The sequence below is a fragment of the Phoenix dactylifera genome, chromosome 11 (assembly GCF_009389715.1).
Source record: "Phoenix dactylifera cultivar Barhee BC4 chromosome 11, palm_55x_up_171113_PBpolish2nd_filt_p, whole genome shotgun sequence".
In the NCBI taxonomy this organism is placed as follows: Eukaryota; Viridiplantae; Streptophyta; class Magnoliopsida; order Arecales; family Arecaceae; genus Phoenix; species Phoenix dactylifera.
Window position 1 is genome coordinate 13,277,428 of NC_052402.1, and position 18,108 is coordinate 13,295,535.

General features: G+C 38.3%; 2 protein-coding genes across 4 annotated transcripts; both read right to left on the minus strand.

Moving 5' to 3' along the window:
• LOC103711514 (tryptophan--tRNA ligase, chloroplastic/mitochondrial) lies at positions 1-11,746 on the minus strand. Of its 3 annotated transcripts, none has more exons than XM_008797694.4 (15): positions 11,553-11,741; positions 11,285-11,437; positions 10,463-10,550; positions 9,826-9,867; positions 9,121-9,210; positions 8,902-9,024; positions 5,740-5,811; positions 5,413-5,525; positions 5,296-5,317; positions 5,149-5,214; positions 4,827-4,883; positions 4,095-4,141; positions 1,172-1,253; positions 856-945; positions 1-575 (listed from the first exon to the last, which is right to left on the minus strand). In XM_008797694.4, exons 1-15 carry the CDS (start codon positions 11,624-11,626, stop codon positions 441-443), a joined length of 1,254 nt encoding a protein of 417 aa, XP_008795916.2. In that variant the 5' UTR covers positions 11,627-11,741; the 3' UTR covers positions 1-440. The 3 variants fall into 3 exon arrangements, with proteins under 3 accessions (XP_008795916.2, XP_026662351.2, XP_008795908.2); XM_026806550.2 differs by having other exon boundaries at positions 440-575; positions 691-945; positions 8,905-9,024; positions 11,553-11,746; XM_008797686.4 differs by having other exon boundaries at positions 440-575; positions 691-945; positions 11,553-11,745.
• A 1,978-nt stretch (positions 11,747-13,724) lies between these two features.
• On the minus strand, positions 13,725-17,947 carry LOC103711529 (40S ribosomal protein S24-1). Its single transcript, XM_008797706.4, has 5 exons — positions 17,591-17,947; positions 17,464-17,505; positions 17,164-17,334; positions 14,481-14,567; positions 13,725-14,042 (listed from the first exon to the last, which is right to left on the minus strand). The coding sequence occupies exons 1-5, from the start codon at positions 17,660-17,662 to the stop codon at positions 14,001-14,003; spliced, it is 414 nt and encodes a 137-aa protein (XP_008795928.2). The 5' UTR covers positions 17,663-17,947; the 3' UTR covers positions 13,725-14,000.
• Between the last annotated feature and the right edge of the window lie 161 nt (positions 17,948-18,108).

Sequence of the window (18,108 nt, forward strand, 5' to 3'; positions counted from 1 at the left end):
TATCCAAACCATCTAACAAGTGTCTTGGTACTTCAAAAATAAATGAATGAACATTCTTCCAAATCAATATAACAGAAATCAAATCTTACATCTGAGGTCTCAACAAAAGATAATGTTATCACTAACCAAGTAGATACTTAATGTTTCTACCATTTTGATCATTCTGATCACCCAAAACTAAATTACACGATAATTAGAAGAAAACAAATATAGAACCTCAGACATATAGAAGAGTTGCTCGCAAAGCAATATCTAACAAGGAGACGGTGAATGCTGTTCTTAATTCAAAGAATCGACTAAGGAGCTTGTCAAGAGAAAAGGGGGGAAATCTTCCTGGATAATCAAAGCTTGCTTTCTGTTAATTGAACTTATAGGAAATGACATTAAGTTGCCTTCCATATTTAAGTTTTGGAAGAATGCTTTTCGCAACACCGATAACACTATCTCCGGAAGAATCCCATTGCCTGGTAGACATTATTAAGTGTAGTTTCTGCTATATCAGCAGCTTTTCTAGCTCCCTCAGAGAGCATCTGATCCAAATATGCTGGATCAGAAGTAATCTCCTCATAGCGCACCTGAAAAGAAGGCATATGATAGCATGTCATGGTTAAATTTTCATTAAAGAATGAACCATGATGAAGAAGACCCTTGCGGATCATATGATAGTTGCATGCATCAACACCTGCGTACCAGTGTGTATTATCAATAATATAAAGAACTTTTCGAATGGTAGATAGCCAGTGCAGCGGTGGTCAAGATAATTAAGAAGACCAAGTTCCTCAGCCTTATAAATCCGAACAAAAGAAATGCCAAAAGAGTTTCAGTTGAATTATATGGCCATATCCAAAAAATAACCTGAATTGGGTGCAGATGATCAATTAAAGCATCCGTAAGATTTGCTTTGAATGTACCCCAGTTCATATCTCGGCATTCCAGAGTAACTTCCTGCGACAAAGAAATATGCAAACATAGATAAACTTACTTGGAGAATATGTTGATGCTATTCAAATGGGAAATATAGGTGATGAACTGTCTCTCTATTGAAGCCATGGAGATAAAAGCTGTGCTAAATCATGAAGTTTTCAGGTGATACCACAGAAAATTGAGAGAGAGAGAGAGAAGGCATGGATCTTTTTTTCCCTGAAGAAGCTCTACTTGCATACACTATTACCTCTTTTGTCCTCCCAGTAATAAGCTGATAAATTGAAAGAAGGTTGTTGCATTCAGGTCTTTCAGGATTGTCAAATTCCAAGCTGAATTTTGAAAGCCCAAAAATTAGGAAAAAAGAGGTCTTGAATTTCAATAAATGGGTAAGATATATAAGAAAATCTAAAAAGACAAGGAAGTTAATAGAGGCATTAGCAGATTTAAGGATAACATATCAAGTCATATCTATTCTCAAAACCTGTTAACAGAGAATATCTGTGTTTGCATATGCTCATTTACTTTAGTTGGGCGATTGGATGTCAACAGAATTATACTCCTTCCCATGTATATGGCCAATAACAGATATGGGCATTGCACTCTCATGCACATTAGAATTGAAAAAATAAACTATTTATAGCTTATACGCTAGGCCTATGATTAAAATAGGAAAAAAGGTGCCTTTAACTAGATTAGTGCATTTCATGGTTGGTCACCTGTAATTCCAAATATTTGATGCTCAATATGAACAATGCTTTATGAACAAGTTCCTAAAAAGTAGCATGTGCCTCACCCCAAGAATTGCCAAAAACAGCATGAGATGTAAACAACCAACCTATTGCAATTCCCTTGCTCAATTTTTCAATCTCAAAACAAGCAGTCAATGAATAATAGTGGAGTTTTTCCCTTGTAAGTGTTAGCACTTCTCAGAATGCCATACAATAGAAAAGAGTCCAGTATGGAATAGATGATGTTAATCTGGGTTATACATATCCCCTAACTAAAACATCCCTCATCTGTGTTGTGCTTATGATAATCAAGTACGCGGCCCTTAGCATCTATAGCAAAATGCACAATTAACATAATTTTCTTACTTCTTTGTAAAAGCAATTAGTTATTGCATATTAAAAACAAAAGAGGTAGTGACAGCAAAAATTAAAGAGCCAAAGGAATCCTTATTTTTCCTTAATTTTCAGTGAAAGAAATTCTAATCAATTAAAGGAGCTAATAATGACTTTACAAGTGCAATAAGTGAAACTGCAAAAGCACAGGATAAATGTATTAGCAACCTCTCACCATACAATCAAAATCAAGAAATAGAAAGCCAAATTAGATGGATGACATTAGCCCCTTCTTCCTCAATCACCATTACAGAATTAAGCTTAAAGTGGTCATTGATCATCACAAGGAGCAACCATAGCCAAGCACGCATACCCCCAACTCCACCAAAATATAACCACCATCAGCATAGTGGTAGCCCAAGTTATTCATACAATTTTGGCTTTTAACTTTCTAGAGCCATGAGACTCTTAGTAGTGCATCTCATGTAAAATGCATAAGAATTGCTCTCCATTCAAATAGCCTAATGAAAATGGAAGTACAAGATTGTCTTTCAAAAAGAGGCTTCCTAACTGTTGCAACAAGCATAAGAAACCTACACTCAAGGGAAAATGTGGTACAAGAGTCTTCTAACAATCAAGAGAAGGTCAGTACCAATACCACCCAGAACAACATAATTAATTTACAAATGCACGAGGAATAGCAGCAATAAAGGAATATATGGCCTGTTGTCCTCATACATATCTATAAGAAGAGAGAAATTGACTAGCCAAACAAGCACCTGGATTTTGTAAAAGATCATCCTTAAGGACACTGTTCCTCATCACAAGCCAGGAAAGAAATTGAGGGAAAAGACTGACGAGCCTAAAAAGGACCCAAGACAGACGAACTTACTCATTTAGAAACAGGGGTGAATCATAAGTGGCCCAAAGCTAGATAAAACAACTTCTAACCAGACAACATTCAACCCTATATCAACACCTATACCTCCAAGAAAAGCACATGAGGATTCTAAAGAAGTCCTCGCACCACCAGTCTCGACCTTCAAAAGGTTCCTGTTAAAATAAGATGCCTATTCTTCTACCCAGTCCATACTCCAAGCACAAGGCAACCCAGCGTCCTTGCCGACAGAATTGTTAATTTTATGAACATCACCCAACAGAGCGTACTAAGACCTCATTAACTTCAAAAACAGGTATAGGTCCCACTTTCCATACTACGCCTAACATCACATTTTATGCAGCTCCAGTAAACACTCCCTATCTCCTAAACCAAACATTTCCAGAGACCAAATCCTTATCATAAGTTCCATACATGACAAAATCCAGATGCCACAACAATCATATATCATTTCCCTGATGCACTATAAGTTGGACTCTTTAATCTCTCGAATACCCAGCCACTCCCTTCTCTCCTAAGGAATGGGCACATTCTCTCACTCAATGACTTTCTTCAATCATCACCATCACGTAAAAGGAGGTTCCATATGACTCCATGAGAAGGAACAAATATTAAAGTTTTTAAAAAAGGTAATGAAGTATACCAAGATGGAGGAAAGGACACATTCTACAGCTCATTTTATTTGTTAACCTGCGTGTCCTTTACCCAGTGAATACTGGAGTTACAGGTCGGATCTCATTTCCAACATGCACTTTTAGGACTGCTTTTTCAAAGAAATTTACGAGGTGAAATGCTTTGATAATGCTTAGGAATTCAGGCTTACTTCTTTACGTTCTTTACCTATATTAAATCATAACACATAAATCAGTTTTCTTCCGAGCCGTTGTCTAAGAAGTGTGCACCTTGTCAGCAATTTCGACTAGGATAGAGGATCAGTTTGACAGTCAAAAGATAATGAGCTACGAACATGAATATCATATATACATGCATAAACACATGACTAATGGAAAACTGGATGTTTATGAACAGAGTGCATCAGCTCATGACCATGCCAAACGTTAGATGACAGAGATAAGCAGTAGATGAGCTTGCATTGTACAGAAGTAAATGATACAAAGAAGCAAAAAGTGATTCAACCGAATAGTGAATCATATTAATAAATTATCATGTCAGATATTATAAAAAATAAGCAGAGATTTCATGTTACAAACCCAGGAAATGAATCAGTTTTGCAGCGCTTGATCTTGTTTGCAATTACCTAAAAATCATCAATGGAAAAATTTTTAAGTAGCAGAAAAAGAATAAATGAGAAGATTTATGAAGAACAGCAGGAAAGAATTAACGCTAAGTTTGGAAATCATAGTTCATCAACAAACACCTGTCATCTTCAGATTCTATAGTCTGTGAAATGACGCATCATTAACTAGTGCAATAAAAAGTAGCAATAAAAAATATACAAAATAAAATCAAGAACAATCTCTTCAACATTTATAGATCATTCATATGCATGTGATGATGATGGTATCATATTTTGATAGTATGACGTGTCACGGAGTATCATGAAATTGCCCTAGTGACAATATACTAATATACTGGTGATAATAAAAATTAAAATGCAGCTACAATAAAGTCAAAATCCTCACTCCTCACCTAAAAGGGTTTTTTTTTTTGATACTGTAACAACCTCCAAATGCATTTTCCATTTAAGCAGTAATATCCTAGAAAGCATGTTGGTATGACAAGCAATGTGATATATTATTAACATATTGTCTATGTGTTCTTTCATTCTTGTGAATTTACAAATGCATTGCTTTGTAGATGGGAATTTTTTTAATTCAAAAATATGCAAATATAAAAACAACAACATTCAACACAATGAAGCATAGTAACCAGGATCAATGTAGACCTAATATCAGCCTATAGTAAATGAAACTCCTACTCACTTCTTTTGGATCAAGGAGATTGATCCGAGACTGATCTGAAGGAGCAGACTTGGACATCTACAACCACTACCAAAAAATGGTCAGTAGGTGCAAGAAAACAAGCAATATACCATAACAGTGAAGAGAAATGACAAACTAAACTGGTCCTTCATTACCATTTTTCAGCCAATAAATTTGATCCCCATAAAGATGGGAATAGGGTTGGTGGTTATAGTTATGAAGACTTTACATATTATCAGCCTAGTTACCTCACTAGCTCATACTTCCACATAATATTGTAAGAAGATCCTTGACATTTAATCAAAACAAAATTTGCCCATACCTTAGAAAGACCATCTGTTAGGGACATCACTCGAGCCCCTGCAGGTGGAATAAGGGCTTCAGGAACCTAAATGATAAGATTGCTATCAGGAAAAAAGATATTAATTTGATTCGATGCTTCAAAACATTCAACAAGGGAAATAATCACCTTAAAAAGTGCACCACCTTTCCTGCAAACAGAATATAAACCGTAAGTCTTAGGGATCAAGGAAGAAATAATTATTACCTGAACTCTCAAATATTGGTGAAAACATAATCTTCCTACCCTCCCCTTTTCTTCCACTTCCTTCCCCCATAGAGAAAATTGACTCGCTCAGCCAGTTCACGAGTCAGTTCTAGATGCTGTTTCTGATCCTCACCAACAGGTACAAAATCAGACTGCATTACCATCATCATCGTGTTTGTTAGCAACTGTTACATTATAGGTTATGCACATAAGTTCAATTTGACTATGTTGCAAAGTTCCAGAAGGATTGAAATATCAATATTGGACTCAACCAAGAGAACTAGGTCTCAAAGACCTCAAAATTAATTCTCATTTCAGATTATATTGAATATCAAGTTCCAGTCAGCATGGAATGTCTCATTTTACCTGATACAGAAGAATATCTGAAGCCATTAGAACAGGATATGTCAGAAGTGCAACTCCCACATTTTCATCACCCTAAAAGCATGTAAAAATCCAAAATCAATGATTATGCATTAAAAGATGCAAATCCTAAGTTCTTCCTGCATCTGACAAAGCACCATATTTAAAATGAGCGGATTACGATACCACATCATAGCTCATAAGTTTAGACATCTGGAAGATCACTTCCAATATAAGCAACATATTCCTATATAAAAGCTTCAAAATTATAAAAGCTTCAAAATAAAAGGAAATAAAATATGTAGCTTTTCTTCAAAATAAAGAATAAAATAAGAAGAGATGAGATGTCGCATATCACAATGATATAATAATGGTCTTCAACAAAAGGTGACATAGACCTGTAGGAAACAAATCACATCATTTTTTTCAAGTTTATCTCCCACAAAAATCTAAACAAGGAAAAAAATAATTGGCACATCATTACCATTTCAAAAAACTTGTTTTAAAATGGATGTACAACAATTTTCAGCCTTTGTTCACCAACTTTTCTACTCCAATATTCTCAATCTCTATCTAAACTAGCATTGCAAGCTATACCACAATAAAGAACTCATGTACAGAGCATGCAACTTCATTTCTAGTCTCCAGACCCCGAAGATATTACTTTGATCATTGTTTGTTGAACTCCAAGTCCTTCACCTTGTACAAAGAGGAAGTTTTGGCTTCCTGACCATCAGTTCACTCATCATTCATGGACTCCCCTATACATACCATCTACTCCACCAAGCTATTCTTTGTTAAAGGTAGGAGCAATATGAATCACTTTGCTTCCACACTGAAACTAAAAGGTGAGTAGAGAGCATGTCTGCACTAGACATGTCACTGGAATTCTGTTTTCCATCCCTCCACTTACACCAACTTATGACAGTTCTGTCAGTCAATTAGGAGAATTTTTTCACTCTGCGAGACTGTTGTACTGAAAACTAGCTTAGAAATGTTAGTGAAACTAAAGAAGATTTTGCAAGACTATTATTGAAGATATTCTTCCACCAGTCCACTTGTTGACAGGCGTCTCCAAATCAACTAACAGTGGCTAGACCTGTTCCATTCACAATCAGTCACGAATCCAAGGAATACAACACCCATCCATCTCACTCAATTCTACCGATGTTTATATATAATAGGTATCCAAAATTGTAATCAAAATCCCACATCCTTTTGTCATAAACCATATACTTCCCATGACGACTGAAATATGACCAAAACAGATGCACCAATATGGATCTGTGCTTAAAGAGGGGCTCTAATAATCCTGACAGGACATGGGCTTTCCCCCTCTTGTGTCCTACACCATAAAATTAAAGCATATTGGATCCACTTCATAAACTCTCCCTCTCTTTTCTTAGATCATGGCAGAATACCACCTTTTCTCAGATCCTACCATCATCCCCTCCCCTTTATCATACAATGCTCCATGGCACCATCTTCCCCTTCAATAGCACCATGTCCCTGCCCCATTTGCATCTTTACTATGCAGTCCCAGCCTTCGGCCCCCTTCCACAGACCCTTATACTTCATCCTCACTCCATTGTCTCCCCACCTCCCCAGCAAAATCACCCCTTCCTCCCCTGCAATGTTCTCCATATTCACTCCCTCAGCCAGTACCCATGTCTTCCTCCACCACCTCCATTCCCCTCCGCACAAATATCAAAACCAATTAGCAGCTTAAAATAACAGAAGCAAATACATTGGTTGAGAGGCAGACAAGTTGACTGGTACATTATAGAGACAATCAAGTCATCGAGGAGATAAAATTTAACACCAAGAGCACCCATAAACCACGTAAGCTTTTGAACCTTTATTATTATTGAAGGATGGCCACAACAATTTGTCAAGGAACAACTCTCATGGAATGGCTTTCGCAAGCTCCTCGAATCGAGATCAACGAGCATCTGCAGGCATTAGCGATGATGAGGCCAGGATGGCATGGAGCTGTGAGAGGTAACTTGATTGGAAGGGGGGATGCAACATTATCAAGGGGGAAGGAAGACACAATTTGAGAAGTGTCTGTGAGTACAGGGTAGAGGGTGTATGATCTAAGAAATGAAGGAGTATGTGAAGGGGTTCCCTCATCTCACCACCACAAATATTATTTTCAAATGGTCTAATTCAATTAATCTTCAAACCTACTAATAGTATGTTGATCGTGGTGTAGCTTTATGAAACAAGTTTATGGTAGTGTCTCCTTCATCCAACTCCTTGCAAGCTTCTAGATGCACTGAACTTCCAAGTTTTTGACCATTCACAAAACCTAAGTCATCACTATTCACATATCCATTCTTATCATCATGCTCAATACACCTTTGTTTAGTGTTCTTGCCTTTGTTACACATTAATTGGATCCTTACCCAAATGTGGTAGAACATCCATAATGACATCATTCATCTATTCTAAACACTGACAATATCCACTACCAATTCCAGAAGAAAATAATGAATATAAATTATCATATTTGCAGTTTAAAGCAGCCCAAACTATATTTCACCTGAAAGTTTAGCAACAAAAAAACTATCAAAGAAAGTACTAGACAATCGGGTGTAGAAAGATTCAAATTATATTAGCTCTATCCCTAAAATTACAGTGCTCCTCCCTATCCTGAATAAAAGAACAAAAATGAAAAAGGCAAGTCGTTCCAAATACAACACCAATTAAACTTAAACAATTTCTTAAACAGGTCTTGTAATTAAGATAACTCTTTCAGACTCAAAGTTGCAACACTTTCAAGTATATCAAAGCACAAGAGTAATCTGACCTTGAATGCACAGTAACTGACTGACCCACAAAAGTCATCAGCCACTAGTCAATTCAGACCTAGACCATATAGTCTACAAAACAGGCCCCAAAGAATGACACTTAAAAGCATGCCTATCAGGGACTTGAGGTCCAGAACAAATAGAATGCCATAACATTTTGTTTTAGATGCTCCAAAGAGTAGCTAATGCATCACTAATACAAGCAACATTTGCACAATGGAGATAATTATAGTTCTGTTAATATGGCATGGAACAATCAATAATAGAATGAATAGGTTCATTAATCAATGAACAAGCAAGCATGAAAAGAAAAAAGTGATGGTGATGAAGCTGTCATACAGCAGCAACGCACCACCTTGAGAGATTTTTCTTTGAACTGGATCATCCTGTTCAGCCAACCAATTGGCGTGGCAGAACTCAGCAGCCACATTAGCTCCACATGGGCACGAACATGAGACTGCACAAACACAGAAGCCTGCAAATGCAGATGCAATTTAGTGTCATGCTGATAACATGAGACTTAAAAGTTATAGACAATGTAAATCAGGGGGAGAATATCATAGTTTTAGACCTTTGATGTGTCTACACCACATGCCAAATATAATGCAGCTGTCTTCTTTGTGTCTTTTGAAAGCTCTGAGGCATCGTAAGGTAAAGTGATCTGTATATTACAAATTCAGAATGTTAAAGAACATGAAAAACAACTAATATTTAAGAGAATTAAGCATGCAACAAGTGAACTAATATCATGCATGGCTGAGCAACACTTTCAGTAAAGTAGAAAAAGAGCAGCTGAATCTGAAGAAGCTTCATTAGCCGATTCTACATTTTAAAAAACTGTAATCTTGGCAGCCTAGGCACCTGCCACAGCAGGGCCACCTCACAGCCACCCAGCCACCTGCCTTGATGTTTTGCATCAATGTGAATTAGTACTAAATGTTTCCATGTTGTTATTTCCCACTGATTCACATAGTATTGTTTGCTATTTAATATATCATATTTTGGATTATGACTATGCTTCATGTTTCTCCTTATTTTCTTTAAATTTATTATTTTTGGGTTGCCTTGACCTCTAGGCACCTAGCTGGGCACCCAACCTAGCACCTAGGGACCATGCAGCCCCTTGGATATGGTTATACCACAATTGGAACTTGACATAAAGATGAAAGGCAAGTGGTAAGTGCAGCTAAAAGTAAAATAATTGGCCTTCAAGGGTAGCACCGCTAGTTGTTCATTCATTTGGTGATAAAAAGGTAAAGGGCACAAGTAAATTTACCGCATGTAGGTCTACAATGAAGAAAAGAGTTTCATAAGTATCCTGCAAGATGAAAAGAAAGATCAAAATGATGAACATATCCGAAGGTAAAGATACAGATTGATTCTTCTTCTTCCATAAAGGAACAAAAAGATTTCAAACATCATTCTTTACATGAAGTTGAAGGCACAGTACAGAAATGATAGGAAACATTTAATAATTAAATATTGACCTTCAAATATCACCTGCTCTTTTATTCTTGCTTCAACCTTGCAAGAGCAGAACTTTTAATCGCTACATCATGCAGCAATAATTTGCCAGTATAATTAAGCAAGCATACAGACTAGTCTCAGACTAAATCATGCATGCACACACATATACATGTTATATAATCATATTAATGTATCAAGTAGGTCCAATAAGTGAAATGTGAAATACATGAGATTAAGAAAGGAAAAAAAAAAAGAAAAAGCAAGCTATCAAGCCTTGGTGTTAAGCAATTATGAAGACAACATAAAGATTATAAACCTGCTAGAAGAGATGTAAAAAAGATAAATACATAAGCTATACCATGGTTCAATTGACTCTGCACAATTGTCAATAATTGCTTGCAAAATATGTGATATATGATTATACTATTGAGAAAAAGCCCAATGACCTGAAGTGAAATCCAATTTTTGATGGCACCAAGGTAATTTCCAAGGTGTACCGATCCTGTTGGCTGGACCCCAGAAACAACTCTTTTCCTGAAAGTTGATTGTTGAAAAATATGCAGTTAATTAAAGAAAGCAACCATTCAGATAATATATACAATGTACAAAAAGAGAAATTCCTTTAGGATCACGTAAGATAAATGAAACATCAAGAAACAAATAAAACGAAACAGAAAAGGGAACCAACAAGAAGCTAATAGTAAAACGGGCCAAGAGCATGAAATAGATAGCGAGAAGTAATGTTGAGTGACTGCCAAGATGGAGAGAGTCAAAACTTAAAGCAGAAGCCAGAAAGAGCGCGACTTATCAGTCTGGGCTCTACAGCACAAGAGATAGCTATCTCAGGCAAAGAGACGAGCATCTTATGTGCGTAACGTGGCTGCTATGCATTTACAAATTTCAAGAAACTCAAGATCCACTACACGGTCGATTTTAACCCAGTCTTTTTTTTTAACCGGGAGTCATGTTCCCTAGTCAGCAAGCACTAATAACCGTGGACTCGTTCACCTGAACACAAGAGCCTCTATATCTAAAATTAATGGGAAATTCCAAGATTCCCACATTGATTGCTCCAAGACCATAACCCCCTCAGGAAACAGGATCTCTATGATCCAGTGCAAACCAAGCACACAAGCATAAATTCTTTGATGAGAATATTCATAAAAACATTCCAATCATGCGAAATAAAAGGAAGGAGGATGCTATTTATTTTACTGTTTTATCAGGAACCTTGTATACGACGGAAAACAAAGAAGAAAATAGCTTACTTCACAGGGCTGGATGAGCTCACGGAGCCCTCGGCTTCGGGCGCCGAAACGGTGCAGTTGCATCGGAAATTGGTGCCGGTGTGGAGAGGGAGACGAGACGGGGTGGTTCCTCCCGTTCGTACGAAGTGGCTCGACTGGTTGCGACCATGGCAACTGCTCTTGTTGAACAAGAAGAGAAATAGATAGATTTAGAAAAAGACGAGCGAGTGCGGGAAAGAAGAAGGTAGAAGTAGCATTGGTAAAGAACAGAGATTTTTGGGTAACGGACACGATCGAAGAGCAGAGGCGAGGAGATTTTTGGTTGGAGAGGAGGAGGAGGTGGGAGAGAAGGGCGCGACCCATCGCCCTTTCCGTTTCTTTTATCTTCTCCTCGTTTATCTTGGCCAGGCCTCTGAGCCCCCCCTGAAGCGGATGGAGACGGAGGCGAGGATTTAAGATTATGGACTTTTGCTTGGGCACGCCTTCAGGCCGTCCGAGAGGCCGTAAATTAACGGCGACAACCGGCTTGGGAATGACCGTTGATAAATTTCAAATGGCAAATTTGGTGAAGCCAATGGCCGTCGAACCACACTGGTCACCTCTTAACCTTCTTTGGTCTCTATGATTCTAAATGTTAAAATGGCTAAAATATCATGACATATCCACAATTTATAATGTCAAGATTTAAAAAAAGAATGAAGATTAACATTCTGTAGTCTCAAGTTAAACTTTTTGTTGCTTTTTTTTTTTTTTGGCTAAAGAAAAGGGGAAGGGGGAGGAAGGGACAAGCCCACCCCGGCGTAGCAACTCCCACTGGGCCCCCGCTCCGTCAGGAGAATGTTCGATGTGGGCAAAAATGGCCGTGTGTTGGGCACCCCGACTGGTTTTACTCATATTCTCCCCACCTGTGAGCCTGGCTCAGCTACCTCTCTGGGCTCTGGCTCGAGTCCCACGTACGAGTACGTCACACATGGCACCACCCCGGCTAGCGACTCGAACTTGGGACCATGAGGATAGAAATTCCGCCCAGTACCACTAGGCTACCACCTTGGTGGCCTTTTTGTTGCTTATGAGGAGAACAAATTTGTGTAGCACAAGCACAGTTTGATAAAATATGACTTAGCTAGGCTAGGCATTGAAAAATATAAATTGATCATCACAGAAGTTATAGAAGAATGTCTTTGCATAGTATTCTGAGAGGATGGAAATGTCCAGGCACTGAAGTGCAGTTATTTGTTTAGCAAATTAGTTATTGAGTATTGGTTATTGGGCATTGAAATTGTTCTCGGAAGGAATGATCCAATGCTCAGCCCAATGTCCAAGGCCCAAGCAAGGGCCATGGTTAGGCCAGAAAAGTAGGCCGGAACGCGGACCCTGTTCCCTTGGATTGTGACGATTGTCCACCGGTGACATCGGCGATTCCGCGGCCTAGTCGCGTCAATTGGTGTGGATGCAGGAGGGGGAAGTGGGGCAGCAAGCAGCCAAGAACGGCAAAGGTGCTCGCGATCCAGAGGTCAAGGTCGCTCAGACGAGGACGGACACCATTAGGGAACTGTTGGTGGCCGCACTCGCCTTCGCCGCCACAGATGGAGCCGGGGGCTCTCAGAGGCGTCGGAATCTGGGGGAAGTGGCGGACGATCCAGTTCTATTGGATCTTTATATTCCCTGGCTCAACAAGCAAACGGCCCGTTAGATCTAGTTTGGCTGTGCTTTGAAATGTGAAAATACGTGAAATATAGGTTACGTGAGTTTCAGGAAAAGGCTGTGCATTGTATTTGTTACAGAATCCGAACAGAAGACTTGGACAATTGTCAAAAGAAAAGGAATACGCCAAGTTAGAGCATACTTGATCAGATGCAGAAAAGCTTAGGGCAATGTCTTCTTATTTGAGATTGAAACAGCTGCTCAGCTACCAACGGCCAGCTAAAGCATGGATCTGGAAATCAGAGACACCAGAATGGGTTCGGTTTTTATAGAGTTCAGCGAGAATTTTTTTCAGATACTTTCAGGGACAAGGTTTTAAAAAAACACCCGCTCTTACGTGCTCATGCAGATGAAGTCTGGTAAGTTTCTGAATAGAAATGCTATGCGGCCCATGTTCGCAATTCTCTCTTTCAGGAATTGATGTGATACTTTTTACCCAAACAAAGAAAAGATTATTTTCATAAACACCACATTGCCATGTCGGTCATTTTATTCACACAGATTGACCCAGGAAAACTTTTTTTTTTGAAGGGCGGGAACTTACCAGAAAACCAGAAGTCCTTCGGAGGTGTATCATACAAACAATGCTTCCAAGAGCACTATAACTGCATTCCAAGTGATTATAAACAGGAATCTAATTGGCCACAACTGCAACTGCTGGTGGAACCTGTCCATCCCCAGTTTTTTGCTCAGAACATTTCCATTTCTGCAAGGCAATGTATCCTCCAGAAAATAGGGTGGAACTTACAGAAAAGCATATAACAACAACAATATTTGGATTTACCGGTCCGGATCAAAAAATGTATAGCATCTTCAGAAAAGTTTAAACCTAAAAAGCTGTAAAAGGTTACTCAAAATAAACTAACATTGCGAAGTGGAGTTCGAATTCTGCTAATCCACTGCTCCCTTAAGACACTCGACTCAAACCAAACTCAAATTCCAAAACTACCAGAACAAAGGGCTTCTCAAAATTAAATTCTGGGAAGTCACAAGCCTAAGAAGGCAATACAATAAAACCAAATGAAGAATCCATTCACTTCTTCCTCCCAGCCTTCGCAGCATCTCCAGCCTTGGTCTGAAACAACAAAAGCAATCAGCACCTTAGAGAGAGAGAGATTTAGTCAGCAGCTTAGAGACTTGGATTACAGGCACAAAAAAGGCCAGCATATGCTGGAGGATACAATTCAATGAGGTATTCCTTACAACCAACTTGCATGAGAAGCACCCTTTAAGGTGTCAGATTGAGAAACCTAAAAGTTAGATATGAATTGTTAGGATTGTAACAGTAGTGCCCCCTCTTACTTAAAACAAAAGTAATAGGAGCTCCTCAAGGAAGTCTTATCATGCAATGCACCTCACAGTTATTTGGAAACCTCCACACCATCTAGTTTAAATTGGAAAGCAACCATCTAATTGAGAGCCGCATGTCACATAGAACAATTGTAAGACTAAAAAAATCTTTTCATATGAAGAAAAGATTATAAAATAATAAAACAAGTGTGTCCTGCCTCACCTTCTTGACACCACGGATTTTCTTTGCCCTGTTTTTCCTTTCCTTCATTTGCTTCCTGGACTTCTCAACCTTTGTGGCGAGCCCATTCTACCAAAACATTATCATTTCCAAATTAGCATCAGAAGCATTTTTCTTAAAGTACATCAATCTTAAAATGCACATATAAAACATTTTTCTTAAAGTGGCATACAAGAAAATAACCTTCAATATATCAACTTCTTATACAGGCAGTTACCAGTGAGGGAATAGAAGGGAACTCAGTTTGCCATTAACAATTAAATTCAACACCATAAACCCTATATACTTACAAAGCACACGAATGAGCAACAGAACTAGGCAAGTACTAGTGAAATGATAACCAAGGTATGAAAAACACGACCAGATCATTCACATCATTTGCACAACTAACATGTCAGCAATTACTTAATTGACCTGACAAAATTTTTCTGATCAGACATGGTCTCATATTAAGTTAATAACTTTCAAATTAATCATCACACCAACTATAACTTGTAGATTTACATAGAACATACATCTTATCCATAGTCACCAAAAGATAAACTATCAACTTTGAAATTCATGCCCAAGGATTTTTCTAAGTTACAAACGGATAAGGAACTATACATGAAAAGTGAGATCTACAAGATTTTCTCATAACTTATCAATGCAAATCTTAGTCCCCAAATGATAGCCAGCACAAACATTAAACTAAAAACATAAACTGATACTAGCAACCTACACAAATAGCTAGCATAATAACAAGCAATGCAGAAGCCAAGTCTTCATATGGCTAATATAATTTGTCACGTGAAACAATTTTCTGTAGAAAGGCTTGGGGATCAATGGTATTCCCATCTTACTTTATGAGAATTAAGGGCTCGTTTGGTTCGCGGGAAAAGAAGGGGGGAAAGTGTGGTCAACGGGAAAGTAATGAGATGCCTCTTGTTTGGTTGGAGTTTTCAAAGGAGAGAGAAGGGAAAGTTGTATTCCCATGGGAATGTGATTCCCATATTTCATGGGAAAGTCTTTCCCATGAGAAACATGGGAAAGTTACTTTCCCATGAGGCGGGAATCACTCTATTTTTATTTTTTTCCAAAACGTCCCTTCAGCATTAAAGAAGCATTAAAGAGGCATTAAAAAACTAATTTTTATTAAGGGCATAATAGGAATTATATATAACTTTCCTAGGAAAGTGGATGGCCAACCAAACATAAGCACCTTGGAAATTTGTCACTTTTCCATGGTCAACCAAACATGCCAAAAGTACTTTCCTAGGCATCCTCTTCCTAGGAATTTGTTTCCCAGGAATCATATTCCTAGGAAGGAAAATGCTTCCCACGAACCAAACGAGCCCTAAGAGGTTAGTCAAGACAGAAAAGACAACAAAGTTTCAGCACCCCAATGATGAAAGCACAAAGACTTGACAATCTCGAAGAATAGTAATATCAGATAAGAAAAAAGTAGGACTTTCTTACTACTTTGCATGTGTCAATCTCAAAGAAGAGTAATATCAAATAAGAAAAGCACAAGAATAGAGGAAATATTGAAGAGGACAGGAATGATGTTTCTATGAATCATTTTAGCACCATAAGTGAACACATTTTAGTTGACTCTGCATGTCAAAATTTCAACTTTATAACACCTTGGAATGAAGTTGTTTGTATTCCTTCTCCTGCTATTTGGGTTTACATGTCTTCCTTGGCATTCCCCTTGTCAGAACCATAAAAAGATAACAGGAACAAAAATAATCAAAGTCTGCATAAATAATTTCACTGAATGCAGCGAATTTATTTGATTTTAATTAACTCACATCTGTGCAAAGCCATAGATATGCCCATTCCAGCATAGAATTTCTTTCAGAAACCACAATATTAAATAAATCATGGCAACAGTGAACTCCTTTGATAATATCAACAGTGAACTCCATATCCAAATGGACTATAAAACAGAATAGCCCGTCACCTCACTAATAAGGACAAAAGTAACTCAAGAAATCAATGTGATTACAGTAACAGTTACCATTAAAGAGTAAGTATGCGTTAATACATTAGTAGGGACATACCTGAATATGCAAAAATAGTACCAAATGCAGGCGAAGTAGCACGTTGAAAACAATGCTTTTGCCAAAACAATGATATATTTATAAACATTCCGGACATTCCAACTATAAACAAACAGACAATTACATGCCAAAAATTTGTCGCCAATCATGTCAGCAATAAAGAAAAAGCACTGAAAATAGCTCAAAAGAAAAATAGAAAAACAATGGAAAATAGCAGCAACGAAATTACATTCATGAATAAAGACACACCAAAAAACAAAAATACCGACACATAAGCAGAAGTAACTATCAGATAAAAATAGAAGAGTCAATTGGATGTGAATCAAATTGCAACAACGATCAGTAGCACATAGAGATAATATTTCCTTTAGTAATAGAACAAACATAAGTCTGAAAATATGAAGTCATCAATTTACGCCAGTAAGATTCAACTACAAATACAGATCACTCAATCACAGATCCAGATATCGACCAAGATTTAATCGAACATATCAATATGGACTCAAAAACTTTCCTGCCATACTTCTATAATAGAAAACAACGCACAAATCCTTATAAACAAACATAACAATATGTAAACAAACTACAGCAAGTAAGAAGAGATTGAGATGGCTGCTTACCCTAATGAGCCGATACTTCGGCTCATACTTCTTGGCGCTCTCCACCGAGTCATAAATTAGCCCAAAGCCGGTAGATTTCCCTCCTCCAAAGTGAGTCCGGAACTTAAAAGCAAAGATCGCGTTGGGATCCTTCACCTCGTAAAGCTTCGCCAACTTCTCCTTCAATTCCGCCTTCAAAAAAGTCAACGGATAAAATGAAAAGCTCTCCAATAAAAGCGATTTAACTCCGAATGACCCCGGATTTATATCAAATGGGAGGGGGGGGGGGGGGGGGGGAACAGAAATGGAGAAAAATTGTACCTTGGAGACATTTGCTCTTCCAGGATGAAGGACATCGATCACCTGCGAGCAAGTAAACCAGTCGGAAGTAAGTTTTTCGACATATCAGACAAGAAGGCACGAAGACATATAGGGTTTCTGGGCTCACGAATTGCTTCCGCGAGAGAAGACGATTGGTCATGAACTTCCGAGTCCTGATTGTCACCGCCTTCTCCGCCATTGTTTCTTCTTCTTCGCTCCGACGACGAGATCGAGCGATCAACCGGCGGGAGGCCGCACTACAGCAGCGAGAAGAAGCGAACCCAGCGAAACCCTAGCTATGGAGTCGAGGAATGGAAATTAATACGTTCGAACTAAGCTTAGATTGGAGCATCGCTTAGATTGGGCTTACTTTACGGCCTTCAGGATTTGCCCATCTATGGGCTTGAAATGAACCAAGTCACCAAGCTCCTTATGAACAGCTCGGGCTAAGCTTGATAACTGGTTCGATCAAGCTCCTGCGGTTAAAATGGAGCCAAGCTCGAACATTTAAGGCTTGCAGAATTGAATAGAAGTTTTGGGCTCAGCACGGTATTAAGTCTGTTCAAAATCGTTCTACCATCAACCATATATGCATCGGTTAGTCTGATCATGTATTGGACAAATCAATCAGTTACTATTGGACAT

What these genes read in the sequence shown, in the direction of transcription:
- LOC103711514 (XM_008797686.4), bottom strand. Translation starts at nt 11,626, where the DNA reads ATGGGTCGCGCCCTTCTCTCCCACCTCCTCCTCCTCTCCAACCAAAAA. An exon ending in GTGGTGTAGACACATCAAAG is followed by an intron (nt 9,025 to 9,120) that starts GTCTAAAACTAT and finishes CTGCATTTGCAG; the next exon opens with GCTTCTGTGTTTGTGCAGTC. An exon ending in TAACAGATGGTCTTTCTAAG is followed by an intron (nt 4,884 to 5,148) that starts GTATGGGCAAAT and finishes TAGTGGTTGTAG; the next exon opens with ATGTCCAAGTCTGCTCCTTC.
- LOC103711529 (XM_008797706.4), bottom strand. Translation starts at nt 17,662, where the DNA reads ATGGCGGAGAAGGCGGTGACAATCAGGACTCGGAAGTTCATGACCAAT. An exon ending in CGAAGTATCGGCTCATTAGG is followed by an intron (nt 14,568 to 17,163) that starts GTAAGCAGCCAT and finishes ATGTTTTGGTAG; the next exon opens with AATGGGCTCGCCACAAAGGT. An exon ending in AAATCCGTGGTGTCAAGAAG is followed by an intron (nt 14,043 to 14,480) that starts GTGAGGCAGGAC and finishes TTGTTGTTTCAG; the next exon opens with ACCAAGGCTGGAGATGCTGC.